General features: G+C 44.0%; 1 protein-coding gene across 1 annotated transcript in view; it reads left to right on the top strand.

Moving 5' to 3' along the window:
- myo15b (myosin XVB) overlaps positions 1 to 24,054 on the top strand; it is a 149,845-nt gene that overhangs the window by 87,913 nt on the left and 37,878 nt on the right. Inside the window, exons 40-54 of the mRNA XM_078401587.1 lie at positions 1,063 to 1,220; positions 4,097 to 4,345; positions 5,611 to 5,701; positions 9,052 to 9,171; positions 10,048 to 10,276; positions 11,482 to 11,572; positions 12,607 to 12,868; positions 13,890 to 13,993; positions 16,841 to 16,900; positions 18,367 to 18,442; positions 18,825 to 18,943; positions 19,470 to 19,588; positions 21,938 to 22,079; positions 22,745 to 22,856; positions 23,477 to 23,631. Of these exons, the coding sequence (XP_078257713.1) occupies positions 1,063 to 1,220; positions 4,097 to 4,345; positions 5,611 to 5,701; positions 9,052 to 9,171; positions 10,048 to 10,276; positions 11,482 to 11,572; positions 12,607 to 12,868; positions 13,890 to 13,993; positions 16,841 to 16,900; positions 18,367 to 18,442; positions 18,825 to 18,943; positions 19,470 to 19,588; positions 21,938 to 22,079; positions 22,745 to 22,856; positions 23,477 to 23,631 (2,087 nt within the window). The remainder of the gene's footprint in view (positions 1 to 1,062; positions 1,221 to 4,096; positions 4,346 to 5,610; positions 5,702 to 9,051; positions 9,172 to 10,047; positions 10,277 to 11,481; positions 11,573 to 12,606; positions 12,869 to 13,889; positions 13,994 to 16,840; positions 16,901 to 18,366; positions 18,443 to 18,824; positions 18,944 to 19,469; positions 19,589 to 21,937; positions 22,080 to 22,744; positions 22,857 to 23,476; positions 23,632 to 24,054) is intronic.

Here is a 24,054-nt window from a genome sequence, read left to right as displayed (position 1 = left end):
CTGCCTGATGCACTGAGTTCCTCCAGCAATTTGTTTTTTGCTCCACATTCCAACGTCTGCAGTGTCCCGTGTCTCCTGACGGAGGAATCAGTCTCTGAAACTCTCAGTGTGATTTTTGCATTTGCTTTTCACTGGATAAGTGTCTGAGGTTATGTTGGAAAGAGCATTGCACAAAGATGGCCATTGCATAATCTTGATCTGACCTTAATTTGGCAATCCCTATCCATGAAAAAGTCTGCCCTGGAATGCCCATGCTGCTGAACGCAGTGCAAACCTTCGCAATATCTTTCAGACATGAGAGGTTGTAACTTGGAGGTGCATATGGAATGTCAAGTCAAGTCAAGTTTATTTGTCACATACACATACACGATGTGCAGTGAAATGAAAGTGGCAATGCCTGCGGATTGTGCACAAAAAAGAATTACAGTTACAGCATATAAATAAAGTTAATAAAGTTAATATAGAGAAGACAAAATTTAGTCCTGGAGTTATAAAAGTTAACAGTCCTGATGGCCTGTGGGAAGAAACTCCGTCTCATCCTCTCCGTTTTCACAGCGTGACAGCGGAGGCACTTGCCTGACCGTAGCATCTGGAACAGTCCGTTGCTGGGGTGGCAGGGGTCCCTCATAATCTTGCTTGCTCTGGATCTGCACCTCCTGATGTATAGGTCCTGCAGGGGGACGAGTGTAGTTCCCATGGTGCGTTCTGCCGATTGCACTACTCTCTGCAGGGCCATCCTGTCCTGGGCAGAGCTGTTCCCAAACCAGACTGTAATGTTGCCGGACAGGATGCTCTCTACAGCCCCAGAGTAGAAGCAATGAAGGATCCTCGGAGACACTCTGAATTTCCTCAGCTGTCTAAGGTGGTAAAGGCGCTGCTTTGCCTTACCCACCAGTGCGTAGGCAGATCACCTTGGTTGTAAATGTCATTCAAAGCATCATAAGTAGGGAGATCAGTGATTTTGTAGAGACCCTGGTGCTGAATCAACAAGGCAGCTCTCTGAGGTTTATGAAGTATTTTCCATGGATTTGATCATCTGTTGTTCTGTGTCTTTCCCCACAGTAATGATGATTCCACAGGCCAGCATGCCTCAGATGCAGCCCATGCACCCGACATCCCATTATCCAAGGTCTCAGTTTTCACAGCCTGCAAACCAATACAACTCCTCTCAACTTTCAGAAGAGCAGGAAAGATTAATGAACCAACAGGCCCTTCTGCTGGTGAGTGTACATATTACACATAGAATCAGAATCAGAATCAGAATAACCTTTATTGTCATCCAAAAAAACAAGTCTTTTGGACCAAATTCCGCTACCCACAGTCCAACAATAAGAGCAATAAAAATAAGCAATAACACACACAATCACAAACCAACACAAAACAAAAAAAAATGAAATCCATCACAGTCACCTCCTCACTGCGATGGAAGGCCAGAATGTCTTTTCTCTTCCCCTGCCATCTTCTCCCGCGGTCAGGCTGTTGAAGTTGCCACGTCGGGGCGGTCGGGGCTCCCGACATTGAAGCCCCCGCCGGGCGGAGAAAATCCCGCGGCCTATTTCAGGCCGCGCCGGACGGTGAAAGGTCCGCAGTTGCACAGCATGTAATGTGTTAGATTGTTGGCCACACAAATCATCTGTATCAACTGCGAGATCAAAGCTGAGCAAACTTCTCCAAGTAAGGGCTATCTTGTTTGCCCAAGTCTGCCCAAGTCACTCAGTGCCCAAATCACTCAGTAAAGGCTGTCTTTGGCGTGACACTGACTTATTTAAATCTGAAAGGTGTGAGTTTAAGAGTTTGAAGGAGCAGGTCACATGACCCTTGATTTGTACGGGTGTCAGGGGTTATGGGGAGAAGGCAGGAGAATGAAGTTAGGAGGGAGAGATAGATCAGCTATGATTGAGTGGAGGAGTAGACTTGATGGGCCAAATGGCCTATTTCTGCTCCTATCTCATGACCTCATGACCTTTTCAACCTGCAATGCCATTCATTGAGATGAATCTTCACATCATTTCCAATTTCCTGACCTGACCTTGCATCCAAAGTATCATCTCACTCAGGCCCAAAGATACTCAACAATTGAGAAGTTAGGTCCCTTTGGTGTGGAGATTTGCAACGAATCACATTCCATTGGGCAAAGCAATTTCTCCTTATTTAAGCAATAAATGGTGGAGTACTTCCTGTGGGCTGCTACACTGGTCCAGAAATTTTCAGCACTATGTAATTGAAAATGGACTATCTTGCGTGAAGAGATAATAATGACAGCCAAGAGATTCCACCAGGTAATTCCTAGTGCCTTACACTTGTGTTTGGTGCAGTTTCTGCATCAGATTCAATGACATTATGTGGTGAGCAGTGTTTACATTTAGAGCTTTTCCAGGGAATTCACATTATCCTGAGAATAGCCATTGTTCAATTAATTGGTTTGCTACTGTAAGGTTTACCAAGATATAGTGTGAAACTTTGTTTAGTGAGCTATCCAGGCAAATCATACCATACATGAGTACAATGAACTATGCACAAGTACAACAGGTAGTGCAAAAAGAGAAAGGAAACAAAGTGTGTGGGAAAGAACTGCAGATGCTGGTTTGAATTGAAGATAAACACAAAAGTGTTGAATATTTTGTTCGGGCTACAAAGTGCAGACAAAACGTGCAGGAGCTGTAATAAGATAGATTGGAAGATCAGTAATACATCCTTAACATTTGAGAGGTCCGATTATTAGTCTGATAGCAGCAGAAAAGAAGCGGTACTTGAATTGATGGTACATGATTTCAAGCTTTTGAACCTTCTGCCCAATGGAAGAGGGGAGAAGCAGGGTGTAAGTGGGCCTTGATAAAGTTGGCTGTTTTCCCGAGGCAGCGTGAAGCAAAGATAGAGCAGAGTGAGATTGACCACTCGACCCTAAAAACCGTAGTATGTCATGGCGCCATTTGCAGAAACATTTAAAAAGAAAAATAGCAAAAGTCTGTGAATTGATAGATGAGATATATTCTGCATTTTTATAGTATCATCACACATACTGTTCCCCCAAAACACTGATTACACTATGAGAGGCATGGCGGGTTTTGCTTACTAAAATGGCGGACGTTACGCTCCTTTGCGTACTACACTTCAGAATACGCGATTTCGACTGAGTGATTCATCTTGCTCCTCTAGTATCTTTGGCGTGTAGTGTGCATAGTCAGTGGTGGGAAGGGCAGTCTGTGAGTCTGTGTGATGGACTGGGCAACATGCACAACTCAGATGCTGCTCTGTACCAAGCTGTGTTGCATCCCACTGGGTGCTTTCTGCAGTGCATCAGTGGAAATTGGTATGAGTTATTGCAGACAGTATGAGTTATTGCAGACAGGCTAGATATTCTCAGTTTTTTGAAGAAGTATAGGTGTTGATCTACTTTCTTGTGCTTTAGCACCAATGAGGTTAGACCAGTTCAGATTGTTGACAATGTTTACACCTAGAAACTTGGAGCTCTCATTTATCTCCCCATAAGCACCATTGATGCTGATTGGGGTTTGTCCTCCACCCTGTTTCCTGAAGTCGATAACTAGCTCCTTTGATTTGCTGACATTGAGGGAGGGGTGGTTGTCTTGATATCATGTTATTAAACTCGCTATCTCCTTCCTGTACTCTGGTTCATCGTTGTTTGAGATCCAGTCCACCACAGTAGTGTCACCTGCAAACTTGTACATGGAGGGAGAGCAGTACCGAGTCTGCAGGGAGTATAGTTAAGGGCTGAGAATGTATCCTTGCAGAGCACCGGTGGTGAGAATTATTGAATATGTTTTGTCACCTCTCCTCACTGATTGTGGTCAGGAAATCGAGGATCCAGTGACAGAGAGGAGTGCTGACTCCTTGGGCCAGGATTTTGGAGATGAGTTTGGTTGGAATTAGCTATAGTCTGAAGGCACAGCTATAGTCAACAAACGGGAGTCTGGTGTGGGTGACCTTGTTATCCAATTCCACTCTCTTTTTAAAAATCTCATTTATATTATATAATATATAAAATATATTTTTTAATTATTTCATTTGCTACATTGGGAGAATTTACCTGTTAACTCCAGATGTTGAATAATACACACCAATGTTATGTCCCCAGGCCCAGCAGATGACTTCTCAGGCCCTGTCCATCAGTCAGCAACAACAGCGGCAAATACTGAGCGAGAGACAAGAGGAGCCACGACAGGAGCAACAACATGTGTCTAAAATAACAAAAACTACCACCACACCAAAGGCAAAAACTAAACCCATTCCACCTGATTCACCACCAGAAAAGCCCAGCAAGAAGAAGAAGCCAATCATCAATGAAAACCCTCCTGAAGTAGCAGAAAAGCCCTCAAGAGACACGGTATTTATTCTTACCATCACATTTCCCCATGGTGTTTCTTTCTTGATTAGTACAAGTGTCAGAGGTTATGAGGAGAATGGGGTGAGGAGGGAGAGATAGATCAGCCATGATTGAATGGCGGAGTAGACTTGATGGACCGAATGGCCAAATTCTACTTCTATTCCTTGTGACCTTATGACCTTTCCACCTTTACCTCAGGCCGCACGTGGGGTATTGTGTGCAATTCTGGTCCCCCCCCCATTACAGGAAGGATTTGGAGAGGTTGCAGAAGAGATTTACCAGAATGCTGGCTGGATTAGAGAGGATTAGCTATGAGGAGAGCTTGGACAAACTTGGATTGCTTTATTTGAAGCATCGGAGTTTGAGGGGAAACCTGATAGAAAAAAATTATCTATGATGCATAGATAGGGTAGACAGTCAAAAGCTTCTTTTCCAAGGTGGAATTGTCAAAGACTAAAGAGAATAGCTTGAGGTGAGAGGAGCAAAGTTTAATGGAGATGTTCAGTGCAAGTATTTTACAAAGAGAGTGTTGGGTCCCTGGAGGGCGGTGGAGTCTGATACGACAGTGGCATTTAACAGGCTTCTGGATGGACACATGGATTTGCAGGGGATGGACGGATATGGATCACATGCAGGCAGAGGAGATTTGTTTAACTTGACATCATGTTTGGCACAGACATTATGGGCTGAAGGAACTGTTTCCGTGCTGTGCTGTTCGATGTTCTAAGCAGGGCACTGCATCTGAGCGTCAAAAGCAAAATCATTGAATGCTAGAAGTCTGGAAACAAAAGACAGAAAATTCCAGATTTGCTCATTATCTGAAATTGTTGAACTTAGCGCTGAGTCCATTGGTTGATTGAAGTATCAGGTTAGAATTCATTTAGAGTGTTGGAAATGTGATCCAGAGAGGCTGACTGGCCTTGTGAACCCACCCGTCTGCCATTCAGTCAGGTAATGGCTGAAGTAATAGTTGGTCTCAATGCAGCCTGATCACGTCACTAAAATAGATTATGTGATCATTGAAGCCATTCAGAAGCAAAGGAGAGCAAACAGGGTCACAGCAATCACCTCTTCCTCACCCCATAGTTCGTTAAACATATGCATGGCTGTAAGTGCCCATGATATTATGGGTGTGCGCACACGCCCCTCCAAACAACATCGCGCAGTGTACAAATTGTGACTGTGTTTTATCTGTCAGGCATCAAATTACCAGGTGGAAGGTTACTCTGGTGTATCATGTTCTCTCTCTCTCTCTGTCTCTCAAGGTTGTTCTCACTGCTAACGAAGATTTTGAGGAGGTGGATTTGGAACAATTTGAAACTTTTCAGCAGAAACGAACTTTCTTCCAGAAAATAGGTGAGTATCAGAATGCCAGGAATGGGAATAGGCCATTCAGTCCTTGATCGTGTTCTGCCGTGTAATTAACACATAGCGAAAGGTTGCAGGAAAGATTCATGAGGATGTTACCAGGACTGGAGGGCTTAAGTTGTAAAGAGAAACTGGAACGGCTGCAACGATTTTCCCTGGAGCATGGGAGACTGAGGGATAAGCGTCTAGATGTGCATAAAAACATGGCGGACATAGATAAGTTGAATGGTCACAGTCTTTTTCCCAGGGCAAGGGAGTCTAAAATTAGAGAGCATAGGGTTAAGGCGAAAGGAAAAAGATTTAAAAGGGACCTGAGGAGAAAGTTTTTCACAAAGTGCTTTGGATATCAGGAATGTGTTGCTAGAGGAAGCTGTCGAGGTGGGTACAATCACAATGTTGAAAACAATCTGTTCAGGTAGATGGTTAGGAAAGGTTTAGAGAGATATGGGCCAAACACAGACAAATGGGACCATCTTAGCTGGACATCTTAGTCGGCATGGACCAGTTGGGCATATTTTCATGATGCATTATTCTATGATGCTATAATTTGTAATCTCAATTCTATTTCTCGCCTTGATTCAATAACAGTTCATACCTTTATCCAATAAAAATCTATCAACATTTTGAAACTTTCAATTGACCCCAACTGTTTCGTTGGAGAGTGTTCACGACGGTTTCAGGACCTGTCTGTGGAGAAGTGCCTCTTGAAATGTTTGCAAAGCTGTAATTTAAAGACTAGGCCTCCTCTGTATTCTCCCACTAAATTAAATAAATTCCATCTGATCAAATCCTTTCAGCATTTTAAATGCCTTAATTAGATGCAATTTAAATCTTCTATTGTCAAGCCACGACAACGAATGCTCCCCATAATTTATCCCTTCGAGCCCAGACTTACTTGGGTGCATTTGCATGGCTACCCTCTCTGGTCTTGAAGTATGGTGCCACAATCCAAATGCAAGATCCCAGGTATGAACCAAACCGAACACTGTATAAACGTGATGTAACTTTGGTCCCTTTATGTTCCTGTCTCTTTCAGATGAAGGCCAAAAATCATTTAATCTTTTATTTTTTTTTGTATTGTACTTAGTATTAGGAACTCTCTGCAGCTTTGTAATTTTAAAGAGATTGTGTACTCTGGTGTATTATTTTAAGGACTGCTAAGGGAGGGTACTGTTGTTAAATGACAACAGCTACAAAACCTGCAATGTCTTAATGAAATAGCACTGTGCTGAAACCTCACAGCTAGACTTCATGTGGTGAATTATGTAATACTGTTCTCTGATCCTCAGATGGAAGTGTACACGGTTTAGGGGACATAATGAAAAGCATTAGAATGAAACTAAACATTATTAGAAAGGTGTAATGTGCAGGAAGGAACTGCAGATGCTGGTTTAAACCTAAGATAGACACAAAATGCTGGAGTAACTCAGCGGGACAGGCAGCATCTCTGGAGACAAGTAATGGAAGAAGGATCTCAACCTGAAACGTCACCCATTCTTTCTCTCCAGAGATGCTGCTTGTCCTGCTGAGTTACCCCAGCATTTTGTGTCTATCTTAGAAAGGAGTAATGTGTGTTCAGAGCCATGCCCTTTTCTGAGCCATGCCATTCTAAATCATAAATATAGTGAGAAGCCAATGCTGTACCACAGTGGCATCGCTGATACAGCTACTGCCTCGCAGCTCCAGCGACACAAGTCCAATCTTCATCTCCAAGCATATGTGATCGCTTGTGTTTCCCCCCAGGTGCTCCAATTTCCTCTCATATTCCAAACACATGCAGGATTAAAGGTTAATTAATCACCTTAAATTCCCACTGGTGAAAAGGTGTGGCAAAACCTCGGGAAAGATGATAACCATATGGGGAGAATAAAATCCATTTAGTGTAGGATTAGTGGGTGTTTGATAGTCAGCACAACCTGGATGGACCAAAGAGCATGTTTTAGTGCTCTATGACACTCTCTATGTGATTACCAGTGTAAATCTGTAGTCACAGATAATTTAAGTACATATGCTCACTGTTTCAAACTTCTTAACCACTCTCAACAAATGCTAAAAGGTTGCCTTCTATATCACTTCTCCCTTTCTTTTCACACAGTGTGGAGTGTAATAGATGCTTTTCTGGAAGTCCGTGTACATAAGCACATGCATATCCACCGCATTACCAACCCGGCAAAGATTCAGTTTTGTCCTTTTTAATCACGCTGATGCCCGCTCTGACCAGCTCATTCACCCAAGGCCTCTGAATCCCTAACCTCAATAGATTTGAGTAGTATATCCACAAAAGACATTAAATCAGTGGGCTTGGTCTTACCAAAAAATAATTGCTATCATTTTTCTACATTCTTTTAAAATGTACCAGTCACTCACCATGGCTAACTGCCAGAGGACTTCAGTGGCACAAGGTGCATCCAACATATTAGAAACTGAAGTTCATGCAACTGGCCTGTGCACATCCCAATCATGTATGCATTGTGCGTGTGTGTGTCTAATTGTCTTTTCTCTCCTGCGTATGTGCCTACAGTGGCTGGAGTTGCCCACAAATTATTCCACATAAGAAGTTCTGGTGACAGAATTGTTTCAGTTGAGACCTGGATCAATCTCAATTCAGTCACGAGAGCTTCTTGTGTTGAACAATTCATGGGACAGCTCAGTGGTACAGAGCATAAAGCCACTGTCTTACAGTACCAAAGATCTAGATTCAACTCTGATCTAGGGTACTCTCTGCGTGGAGTTTGCACGTTCTCCCAGTGAACACTTCATTTTCCATGGGTGCTCCGGTTTCCTCCTACATGCCAAAAAGTTGCAGGTTGATAGGTTAAATAGCCACGATAAATTGCCTGTGCCATTTTTGTTGAGTGATGTAAGTTGGGGGGAATTGATAGGAATATGGGGAAAATAAAATGAGTTCAGGTAGGGTCTCTGTGACGACTGGCTGGATTTGGGTTTGTTGAGCTAAATATCTTCTTTCTCTGCTGTATCTTGCGCCCTAATTTGTTTGAGCAAATGCACAAGAAGAAACCAAGGTTTATCTTGCTCACCTTCTTCAATCATGGACGGCACTGATGCAACACGAATGTTGTTGAACAAAAGTATAACAGACCGAACACAGGTCACCTCCACTGATGAAAATATTAGTGAAGCATCGGTCCTAATCGTTTTTCTGTTATCTCTCCACAACTTTCTGAACTTATCACATGAGATGTCATTTGGTTCCTGTATTCTCTCCAAAAATGCTGATTTATGGTTGTATCACTTATCTTGGTGGTGCTTTCAGACAAGGTGTTTTATGTGTTTGAGAATATGTTTTTTCTAATCATCTTCACTCTGCTGCTCTCCAGGGCAAAAGAAGAGTCTCAAGTTGAATAATCCATCAAAGATTTTGCTTCCTAAACCCGAGAAAACAGAGGAGAAGCAGGAAGTGGAAGAATCCAGTAGTTCCACAGTGGGGGAACTAGAAGGTATCAGAATGTGGGGAACCTCAATGATTCCTCATTGCTTAAAGTTTCACTGCTCAGACTTCAGATAAACATTTTATTTCCATTCTCTCATTCAGAATCTGCTCTGGTGGGTGGGGGTGGCGCGCTTGGAAAAATTCCAAGATCTCTCCCTTTCAGGATAACATCGCATTAAGCATTCATTGTATAGTCAATATGTTATGGGCCATTGTTGGAAATCAAATTGGATTCAAGTTCTGATGTGCAAAGTTACTGATGCTGCAAAGTGACCCTTACCCACCCATAATCAGCTACCGACCTTCATGCACTTTCTGCGTCCCATCCTCTGATCAAAATAACCACCTCCCACTCAGTGAGCGGCAGTCATCTACCTACATTATGGACCCAACTTCTCTTTCACCCTTTGATCCACAACCACCTGACGGCCCGTTCGTGTCACTCGTTCACTGTCTCACCTTCTGAGGTGCTCCACCTTCCGTCAAAACATCAGAGCGGAAAACCGCTGATTATCTGAGGTTAACGTGATGAACTACAGCTCAGCCCCATCATTAAGTGGGCGACACAGTGGCACAGCGGTAGAGTTGCTGCTTTACAGCGCCAGAGACCCAGGTACAATCCTGACTATGGGTGCTGTCAGTACGGAATTTGTACCTTGTCCCTGTGACCACGTGGGTTTTCTCCGTGTGCTCTGGTTTCCTCCGACATTCTAAAGACGTGCAGGTTTGTTGGTTAATTGGCTTGTGTAAATTGTCCCGAGTGTGTAGGATAGAACTAGTGTAGGGGTGATCATGGTCGGCGCAGACTGGTGGGCCGAAGGGCCTGTTTCCACACTGTATCTCTAAACTAAACTCAAATGCTGTCTTCTTTTTGTCCTTGTAGATTCGCCTTCTCCTCCACCACCTCCTCCTCCTCCTCCAGTGAAGCTGACCAAAGACTCGCAGCATAAAAAGGAAAGAAAGAAGGATGAGCAGAATGTTGAAGAAGAGAATAAGCCGGAGACATCTGTCCAGAGAAGAAGGTCACCACGGCCCAGTCACAACATCCGAGAAATCATTCAAAAGTACCAGTCTCGGCCAGTGTCACCTCCTCCCGTTTACAAACCCAACAGGTCAGCATGATGAGAAGCCCACTCTGCTGGGCAGCGAGGGCTTCACAACATCAGCTTTTTTATTTTGATGGCCATTGGCAATGGCAGTTCCAGTGCTTCCCAGAGTCTCTGCTGATTTGTTACGATGGCTCGATGATCAGGAAACTCAGTGATGTACCTGTTCGAGCTGCAGCTTCACAGCTCCAGCAACCGGGGTACAATTTGGCAGCTGTTCATATGGAATTTGCATGTCCCCCCCTGATGCGGCTGCATGGAGTTGCTCCAGGTGCTCCCGTATCATTCCCACATCCCAAAGATGTGCACATGTGTGGGTAAAACTGCAAGTTACCTCTAGTGTGAATGAAGGATCAGTGCAAATATGTGTTTGATGGGTCAGCATGGACAGTGGGCTGAAGGGCCTGTCTTGTGCGGTATGATTCTGTGGCTTATAATTTCTGCTGTTGGATACTACACTAACAAGCCAAGTATATTGGGATTTTCCTTAATCCTCCCTCCCTAGCTCCAGCCTTATACTGTTATAAGTGGCCCTCCACCATTTGAGCGCTTTACCCCGATTGCAGGGGGTAAAAACAATATGTGTCCAGTTAACTGGTGTTTAGAGACTGTCTCTCCTATACTTTGCATGTCCAACATCATTTGTCCTTTTCAAGAGGTTGACTAAGCTTGACTTACACCCGGGGGAAAGTGGTCAATGTCAGCTTGACTCTGATGTCAACTGTGTTCAAGGCAAACCAGTTTAACCCAGGAAGCCTCAGACTGCTGTATCTAAAGACTCAGTAGTATTTGGTGGTACTTTTGATGCCTTTAACCACACAACATTATAATACACCTTTGATTCCGATCTGAACCTTGAATCTTGAATTTCAAAGTCGACCTGTCCACATTTGACATGGATATTATGCTTTTGGCATCACGTAACCAAATTCCAGACAGAAATAGCCCATTTTATTTGACTTAAGTCATTTTAACAATGATTATCTGTGAGGGGAAGTGTTTGGTAAACTCAGAGTTGCTGGCAGCTTGAAAGTTGCTCATTCTTCTCCCGTCTGACAAGATTTGGACAAAAAAAGACAAAGAAATGGGACTCACTGAGTTAATCCAGCGTTCGCGGTTCTTTGGGTCTAAGATTTGAACAAGGTGAGTTACACATTCACTCCCTCTGTTCATCATCCATTTATTATAGTACTTCTGTTCTTCATCTCCAGAGTACGAGCAAAACCTTTCCTGAAGAAAGACAACCCGAAGAATGAAGCATTATCGCTTTTAGGAATGGCAGGATCAGCAAGTCCTCCAGAGGTAGGGAAGACAATTCAACTTAAGTGTATTCCAGGAGATTTCCTCACATGCTCTCTGCTTCCACTCTACTCAGTAAAGAAACATGTTCCCTTCTCCATGAAGCCAGAGTTATTTGCATAAAGGAAAAAATACCTTTTTTAACACACAGATTATTTTTCAGTCCATTGCTGATGATCTGAAAATTAATCTTTAACACCAGACATCTCTTTGCCTGCAAGCAGTCTATTCCAATCAACTTTTATCCATTGATGTAAATTTTTAGAATGATTCAAGCAAGAACAGGCCTGAGCAATTTTTAAAAAAAAATAGAATGAAACAACTCATTGCATTTAAAACAATAAGACCACTTACATATGTGGAATCAAACTACTTCAGAGAGTCTATTGATTTGGTTTCCCAGAATACAAAATTCATTGACTGTTACAAAAGCTGAGGTAAATGAGCATCTGAATTGACACAATGCCTCACCCACCCACTGGTTGCTGTTGCCAACTGGATAGATGCAGAGTCGATGGTTCACCTGGCTGGGGTGTCGAGAACTAAGAGTCAAATCTCAAAATCAGGATGAATATGAGGAGAATTTTCTTCACTAATAATTAATTAGGCTTTTAAATTCTCTGCCCAGGAGGGCTGTGGAGACATCGTCACTGAGTACATCAAGACCAAGAATGGTCCTTTTTTAAACATTAAGAGAATAAAAGGAATTAGGTTAGTAAAGGAAAGTAGCACTGAGATGAAAAGCACATCCATGATGTAATTGAATGCTGGAACAGGCACAACAGGCTGAATGGCCTCCTCCTGCTGCTGTTTATTACGGTCTTATGTTCAGTGGTGGATCATCAGGACCAGGTTGATGGGACAGGACAAGCATCGTGGGGGCTCACCATATTCTTTCAGCAAGAGGAGAACATAGAAATTAGACCCACCTGTCAATGATCCAGTTGCTAATGTATCCACTGATTATATGGAGCGCAGGCACCAAATGGATGAGAAGTTTTGTGCTTTCCCTAAAGCCTATCCCATTTCTATTGCAGGATGATACTACTTTCCCCGGAATGGAAGGGTCTGCTCCAAAGGTTCCACCCAAACCAGCACCAAAACCACAGAGCCGCCCCCTGTCCTCTCAATCCTCAATACACGAGCAACTCAGGCTTCTCCTAACTCCGAAAGGGATCCACCCCCCATCACCTCCTCCTCCTCCTCCTCCCCCACCTCTCCCTTCTAATATCACTTCTCCAACTCCAACTAACTCCACTGAATTTCAACTCTCCCCAGCTTCACCAAAGAGTGAGACAGGTAAGATCATGCTAGAGATTATCCAGCGACATACTGTATTTTTCAAGGCGAAACAATAGGCATTCACATTACCAGCCCATGCCTTCATCCAGCAGGACTGCATGTGGACAAACATATTCCTTGTCCATCAACTCTATTGCACAACTTTGCGAAAACCTAGTGTGCATTACAGACAGAATATTCCAATTACATCTTGCATTAATCATAGGGAATGCATGGTGTTTTGGCAAGTGTTGCTGTAAATATTCTGAATATTCCCAGGATAATCACAGCCCTGAACCCAGAATGTCTGAACAATGAAAGAATATGGATGCAGCATTCTTGCCTCTTGTGTCTGAAGCTATGGGTTCAGGTGTCAACATTTTGAAGAAGAGCAGACTTATTCTTAATCCATTCAATTCTTATATCTCAGTTAATGTTTGAGAAACATAACTTAGGCATTATCATACTGCTGTTTGTGGCAGCTTGCTATGCCCTAATTTGCTGCCACATTCCCTATATTAGAAGAAGAGTCATAAAAGAATGATATAATTATATTTTTATTTCCTGCCCTCAAACCTGTCCATTTATCCAATACCCTTGTTCCACACTTACCCCTGTCCGACATTTGTGCTCCCAGCCCATTGCGGGACTCAAACTGGCACTAGGCAGTCACTCGAGTGCAACACTGAGGGAGCACTGCTCTCTCAGAGCTGGTCACTTTGTGAATGGATGATCCACTCCCGCAAGGTGCCCTCTGTCCTCTCAGTGAATATAAGGATTACACACTGCTGAACGAAGAGCAGTGTGAGTCACTCGCTCCCTTCACCATCATTTATCCATCGTCACTAAAGTGGGTTAATTGACCATTTGATGCATTGTTGATTGTTGGACCTTGAGATGTTCAGCTTGGCTGAGGCATCTCCATACATCGGAACCACGTTTCAGCCATGCTTCACTGGTTATGCATTTATTTAGGATTTCCTAAAGTTCATGGAAAGTGCCACAAAATGAAAATACTTCCTCCTCTTTATTTTTGCAGTGTCATTGCAAGATGAGAATATAAAAACCCAGCTCTACAGGCGGACAGCTAGTGTGTACTTCTCCTATATCAATATCCCTTGGAAACTCTACCTGCGCAAAGAGGTACAGTATAACCTATCACATACTTTTAATGTAGCCAGAGTACAATTAATGTTAGTAATCTGTAATATAGGAATAAATCACATCCGTTATTCATATCCATAATACATATAGTTAACCATTAGTAAAAGGAGCATCTTTTCAGTGGAGCTATTTGTATAAACAAGTAACAGAGGCAATGCTCAGCTAACGGCAACGGTTTGATACAAAAATATCTCAAAGTCATACCACGTGGTATATTCTGTTTTTTTAAGGCACATTTACACTGGTATCTACTACTCTGCTTCCACTTATTTTTAAAAAAAAGAGACCTGGGTAAGACATCACCTATGGCACAATCAGTTAGGTACTTGCATCGATGTATGGTTGAAAATTTAACTGGTGATAAATTCATTAAATCTCTTTAATTTCATCTTCAACAAAGGCTACACTTAGCAACTCTGAAATGATCTGCTTCTCCAGGTGGGCCTCATGCACAGCTGTCTCACGATCATTTTACTACTGTTGCTTCAGCATAATTGTCTAAGAACTGTGAATTTATCATGTCACAATTCTTGACCAAGCACCCTTAGATACCTGATCATAAGCAAAGACATGGTGGGCCAAACCGTCTGTTCTGTGACGTAGGACTCTGGCTCTATATCTTTGATATTGATATTTAATAACCCTCTCCAGAGGGATATAATAGTGCAGTGGTTAATGTGCTGGATTAGTAGTCAGAGGGCTAGAATGATGAGGACCAGATGTTTAGAATGAGCAGCTGGGCAACTCCGCAGGGTAGAAAAGTTTATGAATTTGAAACCTACCACCACAGCTGGAGAAGTTAAATTCCAGTAGTTAAATAAATTGGGATTTTTGATCATGGAAAGAGAGTTTCAGGCATGCCAAATAGGATTGTTGTAAAAATCCATCAAATTCACTAATGTGTCTTGAGGGAAGAACATGTGCAGTCCAGACCCTGCTTGTGACTCCAGAACAAGCAACATGAGAGTGTTGGTCTGCCAGCTGCCTGCTCAGTTCAGAGGGAACTACAATGAATGTTAAGATGCTGGTGTTACCAGTGATGTCTACATCGCGTGGAACAAGCAGACATCATAACACAGGGACTAAGAAGATTAATCAACATCAGCAGTAGTTATAATTTTACATTTTAGTTAGATTTAGATCTTGGGGCTAAAGGAATTAAGGAATATGGGGAAAAAGCAGGAACGGGGTACTGATTTTAGATGATCAGCCATGATCATATTGAATGGTGATGCTGGCTCGAAGGGCCGAATGACCACTTCCTGCACCTATTTTTCTAAGTTCTATGGTTCTATGTTCTAGTTGGTACATTGGTGAACTCAGTTGCAATATTCCAACTTTGTTTCATCTTTCTGTCTCTGCTTTCTCGCCTTCTACCCTGCCTCCCATGCCAATTCAGTGCAGACTCCAGACCATTCCCCTTCCCTGCTGTCATTTTTGAAGCCAGAGTTATTGCCTTTGGCCTCCAATCTCCAGAGTATCTGCACACGTGACCCTGTTTCTCGGCTGTTTCTTCCTCTGAGACCATGATGATGTTGTTCACTCTTTTTAATTTGCTTCACGCAGAGGGAGAATTGTTTCATTTTAGAAAGTTAAACTTTCACAGTGAAAGGTAGGGATCTGGGGAGTGTTGTAGAACAGAGTCAAGTCAAGTCAATTTTATTTGTATAGCACATTTAAAAAGAACCCACATTGACCAAAGTGCTGTACATCTGATTAGGTACTAAGGACAAAATGAAACATACAGTAGCACACAAACATAACAGCACATACAAAACAGTTCACAGCGCCTCCTCAATGAGCCTCAAACGCTAGGGAGTAGAAATAGGTTTTGAGCTTGGACTTAAAGGAGTCGATGGAGGGGGCAGTTCTGATGGGGAGAGGGATGCTGTTCCACAGTCTAGGAGCTGCAACCGCAAAAGCGCGGTCACCCCTGAGCTTAAGCCTAGACCGCGGGATAGTGAGTAGCCCCAAGTCGGCCGACCTGAGGGACCTGGAGTTAGAGAGGTGGGTTAGAAGATTTTTGATGTAGGGGGGGGAATGTCCATTTAGGGCTTTATATGTGAATAGGAGTAGCTTGAAGTTGATTCTGTACCGTACAGGGAGCCAGTGGAGAGAGGCCAGAATCGGCGTGATGTGGTCCCTTTTACGGGTACCCGTCAGGAGTCTCGCTGCGGCGTTTTGGACCAGTTGCAGGCGGGACAGGGATGATTGGCTGATCCCAGTGTATAGGGAGTTGCAGTAGTCTAGGCGGGAGGAAATGAAAGCGTGAATGATTTTTTCAGAGGCACCTAGTACAAGTACACAATTCCCTGAAAGTGGTATCATAGGTAAACATTGTGCTGAAGGAGGCTTCTGGAATGCTTGCCTTCATCTGTGAGGGCACTGAGTACAGAAATTAGGATGTTATGTTGCAGTTGGGTAAGATATTTGTGAGGCCGTACTTAGTATGTTGTGCTGTTTTATTTACCCTGTTATGGGAAAATGTCATTCAGCTAGAGAGAGTGCAGAAAAGGTTTACAAGGATATTGCCAGAACTGGAGAGATTGTGTTACTGGGAAAGGCTGTCACAGTGTTGGCCTGAGAGCAGACTCATCGTGATAATTAGGCAACGCATTTGTGACCGTGACTGCGATCACATAAGTCTGCAGTGACCATAATTAGACCTGGCTCCTCTCTGCTATGAGGGCTGAGAAACTACATTGGACGGTGGCAGCATGAATTGAATTTCCACAAAGCCTTGAGCTCTGCTGGTTTTGATCATCAGGAACACAGAGATGTGCTTTATACTTATCTGAATTTCTAGCTCTCACTCTTTCCTTGCAGCTTTTTTACCCGCGGGAGAAGTTTAATTCCGAATATATTCTCGACCTGCTGTGTGAACAGGTAAGAGCAATCCAACCCCAGAATCACTCAGCGTGCACAGCTTATTAGTAAAGCTGGCCGATCAACCCTGTGAAGCCGCATTGAGGGGCAGTTCCATGTGTGGGGTTAGGGGCATTGGGAGAGACTCAGTGTGGGAGGAAAGGGTCGCCTATACCACAGCCCCAACACAATAGGACACAGGCACAGGGCTAGGGGTGTGTTGGTGTATGGGGCACAGAGGTACGAATGATTACATCCCAAAGCTGTGCCACTGCCTACAGTCTAACCTCTCACCAGTTATACTTCACTATGTGCAGCTACACTGACTAGCAACAGTGCCTGCTGGCTGCTTTTATCTATTGATTGTAATAGGGACTACATGGGGAATCTTTTTTTGTTTAGTTTAGTTCAGAGATACATCGTGGAAACAGGTCCTTCGGCCCACTGAGTCCGTGCTGACCAGTGATCCCGATACACTAGTAGTATTTAGATTTAGATTTAGAGATACAGCGCGGAAACAGGCCCTTCGGCCCACCGAGTCCGCGCCGCCCAGCGATCCCCGCACATTAACACTATCCTACACACACTAGGGACAATTTTTACATATTACCCAGTCAATTAACCTACATACCTGTACGTCTTTGGAGTGTGGGAAGAAGATCTCGGAAAACACACGCAGGTCACGGGGATAACGTACAAACTCCGTACAGACAGCGCCCGTAGTCAGGATCGAACCTGAGTCTCCGGCGCTGCATTCGCTGTAAGGCAGCAACTCTACCGCTGCGCCACCGTGCCGCCCTTAACCAGACTCTCTGGACCATTGGTGTGACCACTCAGGTTCTTGATATTCCAGGAGGCACAACAATGTAAATCCAACTTCAGGGAAGCTCTCCGGCTGCCCGAGTGAACCCAGAACTAGACAAGGCAATGGGTTTGAGATGAGAAAGTGTGTGAAAGTACATTTTTGCATTCAAATATTTCAATGCCAAATTGATCATTATGGGAAGAATTTAGAAGAAATCACTCCAACTGATGGAAACCTGCGCATTGACACAGCTGATGTGAAGGAGGTGCAAGCTGCTGTGAACAGAGTGCTGTCGGGAGACATTTGGAAATGGGGATCATATGTCTCAGCAGGATGTCAATTGGTCCACTGTGCCATGCCAGCTTTATAAAAGGGCCATCCAATTAATTCCGCTCCCATGCACATCCCCCCTCCTCTGCATGCTTTGCTTCCTTTTAATTATTCATTGAATTTCCTTTTTATTAAGTTCAGTTCAAAATATGCACAAATTTAATTGTCAGAAAATTACATACAGGACCAACCTGGACATAACCTGCACATCAGCCCGTGAGGCCTGTGCTGGTAACCAACAATGTCCAGACTATTTCCATTGTGTTTTTGTATATCTGCGCTTATTGCTCTCTGTCCACTTTATCATGTATCGAGTCTGCCTGCGTCTGATTTCAACTGAATATCTCCTCAGATCATGCAGGACACTTATTCGAACACCTGCAGTCGCATTTCAAAGGAGGAACGGAATAAGATGCGAAATCTACTCGGTATGTTGTGGGATGGGAACTCACCCTTATTCTGAAATGGCATCCATGTTTCAGAGAGAAAGTAGAAAAAAAATGGTCTTTAAATTTGGTGCAGAGTGAACATTGTGCACAGGTGGTATTATAAGGAAGGTCTGTGGTATCTGAATGAGTGCTGCTCCCAGTGGGTCGAGTGCAAATGTGCATGTGTGTATGAGAGTGCGTGTGTCTGTGGCTGTATATGTGAGCATGTTAATTCAGCAAATATATTCTGAGTAAGGGGCCAGGGATCCAATGAGTTTCTACAATAAGTTATATGTGTTGATGGTTCACTTATGAAGGAACTTATGCCTACACACACCAAGTTCCTCACCCTGGTTTAACGTAAATGTGTTCCTGTGCACAGCCGAACTTCACGTTGGAACTAATGTCAGGATGCTACAAGACAACGGACTGAAAAAGCGTATTGTTGTGGCTGCACGTGACAACTGGGCTGTTTATTTCTCTCGGTTGTTTTCTGTCAGCGTAAGTACAGCATCAAGAACACATTGCATCAGAAATTGCTAATAAAAATCTAAATAGAGTAATACAGTGTGGAAACAAGCTCTTTGGTCCAACTTTTCTATACATCTATCCCATATTCCTAAGTTCATGTTATAGGAATTAGGCCATTCGGCTCATCAAGTCTGCTCTGCCATTCAATCATGGCCGATCTATATTTCCCTCTTGACCGCATTCTCCTGCCTACTCCCCATAACCCCTGACACCCTTACTAATATCCACTGACTTGGCCTCCACAGCCGTCTGTGGCAATGTATGCCACAGATTCACCACCCTCTGACAAAAGACATTCTTCCTCATTGACCATCCTTTCCACATTGTATCTGCACATTAGCTTCCCATTGCCACACCTGTGCTTACGCTAAACAGATGTTACCACAAACTGAAGGATGATTACCAATAGAGGAAGGTCTGAGGCGGTGTGTGGTTTATTCCACAGCATCCATGAGAGTTGTTCTGAATTGGATTCACTCCTTTGCATTTATTTCAGGGTGATGTTGGCAGTAACGTGGAGATTCTCAGTGTCTCTCACCGAGGAATCAAACTGCTGAAATCTGTGAAAACAGTTGGAATGAACCCAGAGCATTACAAGGTTCTTCAGAGTTACAGGTAAAAGAGTGAGAAAAAAATCTTCCATGTTTAGGCGCCTTTATGTCCATGTGTGTCACCAGGTTAACATTTACTCAGGGATGTATAAAGCTATATATAAAATAAATGATCCTCTGGGGAAGAGTGATCAAATATGGTAGAATGCCACATTGACTTGGGTAGTGAACATTTTTAGAGCGTCGTTGTCATACAGTACTGAACCTGGCCCTTCAGCCTAATTCATCCATGCTGTCTGAGATGCTGATCTAAATTTGTCCCATTTGCTTATCTTAGGCCCATAACTCTCTGAACCTTTCATTTCCTTGTGACTTATCCAAATGTCTTTTAAATATTATTAATTTACTTGCTTCAACCACATTATTAGGAAGCTCGTTCCATATATCCACAGTTCTCTGTTTGAAGACCCTTCAGGTCTCTTCACGCCTTTCCCCTCTCAACGTAAACCATGGGCTCTAGTTTTTGATTCCCCTTCCCTGGGATAAAAATTGTGTACATTCACCTTATCCATGTCTATCATTATTTTACATGAGGCTATGGCCTCTGGTCCTAGACTCTCCCACTAGTGGAAACATCCTCTGCACATCCACTCTATCCAGGCCTTTCACCATTCGGTAAGTTTCAATGAGGTCCCCCTCCCCTTATCCTTTTCATCCCAATTTAAGATGCTTTTAGATAGACACATGGAAATGGAGGGATATGAATCACGAGCAGACAGAAAGTATCGTAGGCATAACGCTTGTCACAGACATGTGGGCCAAAGAGCCTATCGCTGTGCTATGTGCTATATATTTAGGGCAGTGCAAGAAACAGAAGGCCAGTGAGTTTAATAGTAGTCGTCCTCCTGAGCTTAAAAAGGGTGCATGACATGGGGCCCCGGTTAATTTAACAGGAGTGCAGGAAACAGTACCAGGTGAGCTAGATACCAGTGTCGGGATTTCTGAACAATAGGTGAGTGGTGTATTGGAGTTTTTGCGTACTAGTTAATTACATAATTAGTTGATTAGCTAATTCCCTGGGCTTCCTAAGATCTCTCCGTGGAAAGCAGCTCATGTTTTACCCACCCTTACTCAAGTGGCTTCCTGTCACCCATGTGAATTATCTGTGAGCTCAGCTGTTTGGGGTTCTGCTCTTGCCTTTCCATGGCTTTCCTCAGGCAGGTCTATCTCACAACACAAAGCAATTTAACAGCAGCAGTCAATCTAACGGCAGAGGTCGATCTTCTCCTCTGGACATTTTAGGGCAAACCACTGTTCAAAAATACACCAGCTAATCTCAGGATTCTATTAAGAAAGATTCAGAGAAGGATGTAAATGCTCACAATTTTAAATAAAGTGAAAAAATCCTGGAAATTTGGAGAACTTCCTTCAGCATCAGGGAAAGTGATGGTAATTTGGGGATTTGGAAACAGTTACAGAATAATGAATGGGAATAAATCAAAGTGTCTCTCCTTCCACAGAAGTGCCACCTAGGGTTGCCAACTGTCCCGTATTAGCCGGGACATCCCGTATATTGGGCTAAATTTGTTTGTCCCGTAGAGGACCACCCTTGTCCCGTATTAGGCCTGGGAGGTGGGGGGGGGGGGGGGGGCACTGTAGGCAGGGCCGTCTTAACGCATGGGCCTGATGGGCACTTGCCCGGGGCCCCACAATCATAGGGGCTGATCTGTGTATGTTAAGTGACTTGCAATAAATAAATACTACTTTAAAAATGTAGGTTCAATAAGTGCTTTTTTCGCAACATTTTCAGTCACTAAGTGCTTCTCACAGCGATCTGTAAGTGCTTTTCGCAACAATGTAGCACCCTAAGTCCATCGCTAAGTGCTTTTCGGTAAGTGCTTTTCGCCGGCACGACAGGGGGGGGCTGGTAGGGAAAGGGGGGTGGGGGAGAGTAACGGTAGGGGCCCCAGTACACTGCTTTGCCCGGGGGCCCATAATGCTGTAAAAACGGCCCTGACTGTAGGCCCGGACACTGTAGGCCCAGATACTGTAGGCCCGGACAGTGTAGGTCCAGAGGCCCAGGCACCGCCTGACAAAGGTTGCGTAGCAACCCACCTCCCGGCCCAGGCGGCCGCCATTGATGGAGCGGGAGCACGTGGCCGCTGGCTGGGTGAGGTCACGTGGGGCGCAGGGCGGTGACGTCACATTGTCCCTTATTTGGGAGTGAGATACTTGGCAACCCTAGTGCCACCCCACAGGTTAACCTGCCTCTGGTTTTCAGATGTGTTCTGCAGGAGACGGAGCAGAACCTGGGAGTCTCCGGACCTCCACCGGTCCTGCCAGCACCACTTCCTGAGCAGGCCACTCTTGCCCATGCAATTAATAGAGACACATCTCTCCCTCCTTATTGCAGTTATGTGGAAATCCTGAATGTGGAGTTACAGGGAGAAGCTGTCATCGAGCTAACGCTGAAGAACGAGGAGCTGGTCCTATACTCGGACAAAGCCAAGCAGGCAAAAGCCCTCATTGGTCTGTTCCTGGAAGAACTGCGGAAGGTAATGGCAAGTCACAACTGTGACGGGAACCAGAGCAAGTATTAAATCAAAGCAGAATGGCAGAAGGGGACACATCAAACTGGCTACACAACACATCGGCCCTCCTCACTGGCAACAGTGCCCACACATATACGTGCTCAGGCACTAATACAGCCTATGTGCTGATATTTTCCTGGTGGATGCCTTAACATGGGGCATGGTCCTTGGTAAAGGCTCTCCCTCCATAGTGGTCACAGAATAATATGGGTGTCGCATAGTTCATGGCATTAGATTTACTTTATCTTATTGCCCCACTGTCCATTCTGGTCTTTAATGTTCCACTTGAATCTAGCAGTTGCTGAAACAGATATTGTGCTAACCTGGAACATTTAGTGCTATAGGTACTATCTGGCATCAATTATTAGTCCTCGTGATCAATTATTACCTGCACTGCCCAGTTCGGGTGTAATTATTGGGACGGATTTTGCACAGCATCAGTCTACAATGGAGGAGGATCGGCCTGTACACACTAATAATAGGGCTAATGTAGTTCTTAGTAGAGCCATTCAATAAACACTGATAATGCACGTGATAGCAAGATATTACTTTAATTTCTTTATACATTAATGGTGTGTACGTTCCTGGAGTTAAAAGAAAATCAGGATTATGACCTTGCTATATTACAGGACTCCAATTACGTGATGGCAGTTAGAAGCTACATCACAGATGATAAAAGCTTGCTGAACTTCCGTAAGGGAGACATCATCAAACTACTGCAAATGGATGGACTCGAGCCAGGTCAGTTGCCAAGGCAAATAGCAAATACTGTGATCAACCGGTAGGAAGGGCACAGACAGCCACTGATCATAGGTGTCCATGAACGTTTGTTTAAATCCTTTGAATGAGAATGATACTTGGTCCTGTTGATTCCCTGCTGAAACCTGATGGGATTCTGATGAAAAAAGCATAACAACATGGTGTACAATACCACCATCACCTCTAGCATGCTATGTGAACATCTTCTCATCTCTCGTTAGGCCAAGCTTGTTGGAAATAGAAGCAGGACTCAGTAATAACAAGCTCAATTGAAACCTCAATAAAGCCCAAGTCAGTACGTCATCTTCTGCCACAGACAGTAACCTCATGCCTGGCATTTCCCTCAATCAAACATTACCATTACTCCAGGGTGACAGCTGGCACTCCAGGGGAGGTGGTCACTGCAAGAACGTTCCCCCTCCTCAGCAATGAGTGGCAGACAAGGCTGAAATGGTAGCACCCGCCGTACCTAGAAGTGGATCATCCAGCCTGCCCCGTTCAGTGATCCTCAGCTGTACAGAAACCAGGCTCAATCAAATCCACTCTGCATGATATAAGGAAATGGCTACACAGTTACCTATTCTCTGTCCCTCTTTCACTAGGCTGGCAGTTTGGGTCAATCGGTGGTCGATCTGGCCTGTTTCCTGGAGACCAAGTCCAACCAGTAGCAGCTCCTGATTACTACAACGTCAACATGAGGAAGGTTGAAGAGCGACCAAGGACCATGTCCACTTCCAGTAAATCTTCCACTAAAAAGGTAAAGAGACATCCAGGGTAATTGATCAAGTACCAGGTTCAATGCATGGCCTACACTGAGTTATCAGCTCATGCACCCTACAGCTGAACTCTGCAACAGGGACCAAACACAAGCATCGTTGTTCTTGTATGCTGTCCAGATGGTCATGTTGCAAGGTGGATGTGGAAAGATGCTCACGGAGGATATGATCAGCCTTGGCTACTAGTAGTTGTGATTAGGAAACGTAGTGACACTCAATATCAGGTCAAGGACATCAAGAATGAATGTATGATAGTGTTCTTTAAAGCAGCTTCCAATGAAAATCAAATTCTCCAGTTGGAGCCAAATCTCATCCGAAGGAAGATGAAGACACAAGAAACCATAGATGCTGGGATTTGGAGCAAAAACAAACTGCTGTCGGAACTCAGAAAGTCAGGCTGCATC

Source organism: Rhinoraja longicauda, chromosome 6 (assembly GCF_053455715.1).
Source record: "Rhinoraja longicauda isolate Sanriku21f chromosome 6, sRhiLon1.1, whole genome shotgun sequence".
Taxonomy (NCBI): Eukaryota; Metazoa; Chordata; class Chondrichthyes; order Rajiformes; family Arhynchobatidae; genus Rhinoraja; species Rhinoraja longicauda.
The sequence above is the reverse complement of the archived record's forward strand: the minus strand, read 5'-3'. Positions and strand labels throughout refer to the sequence as shown.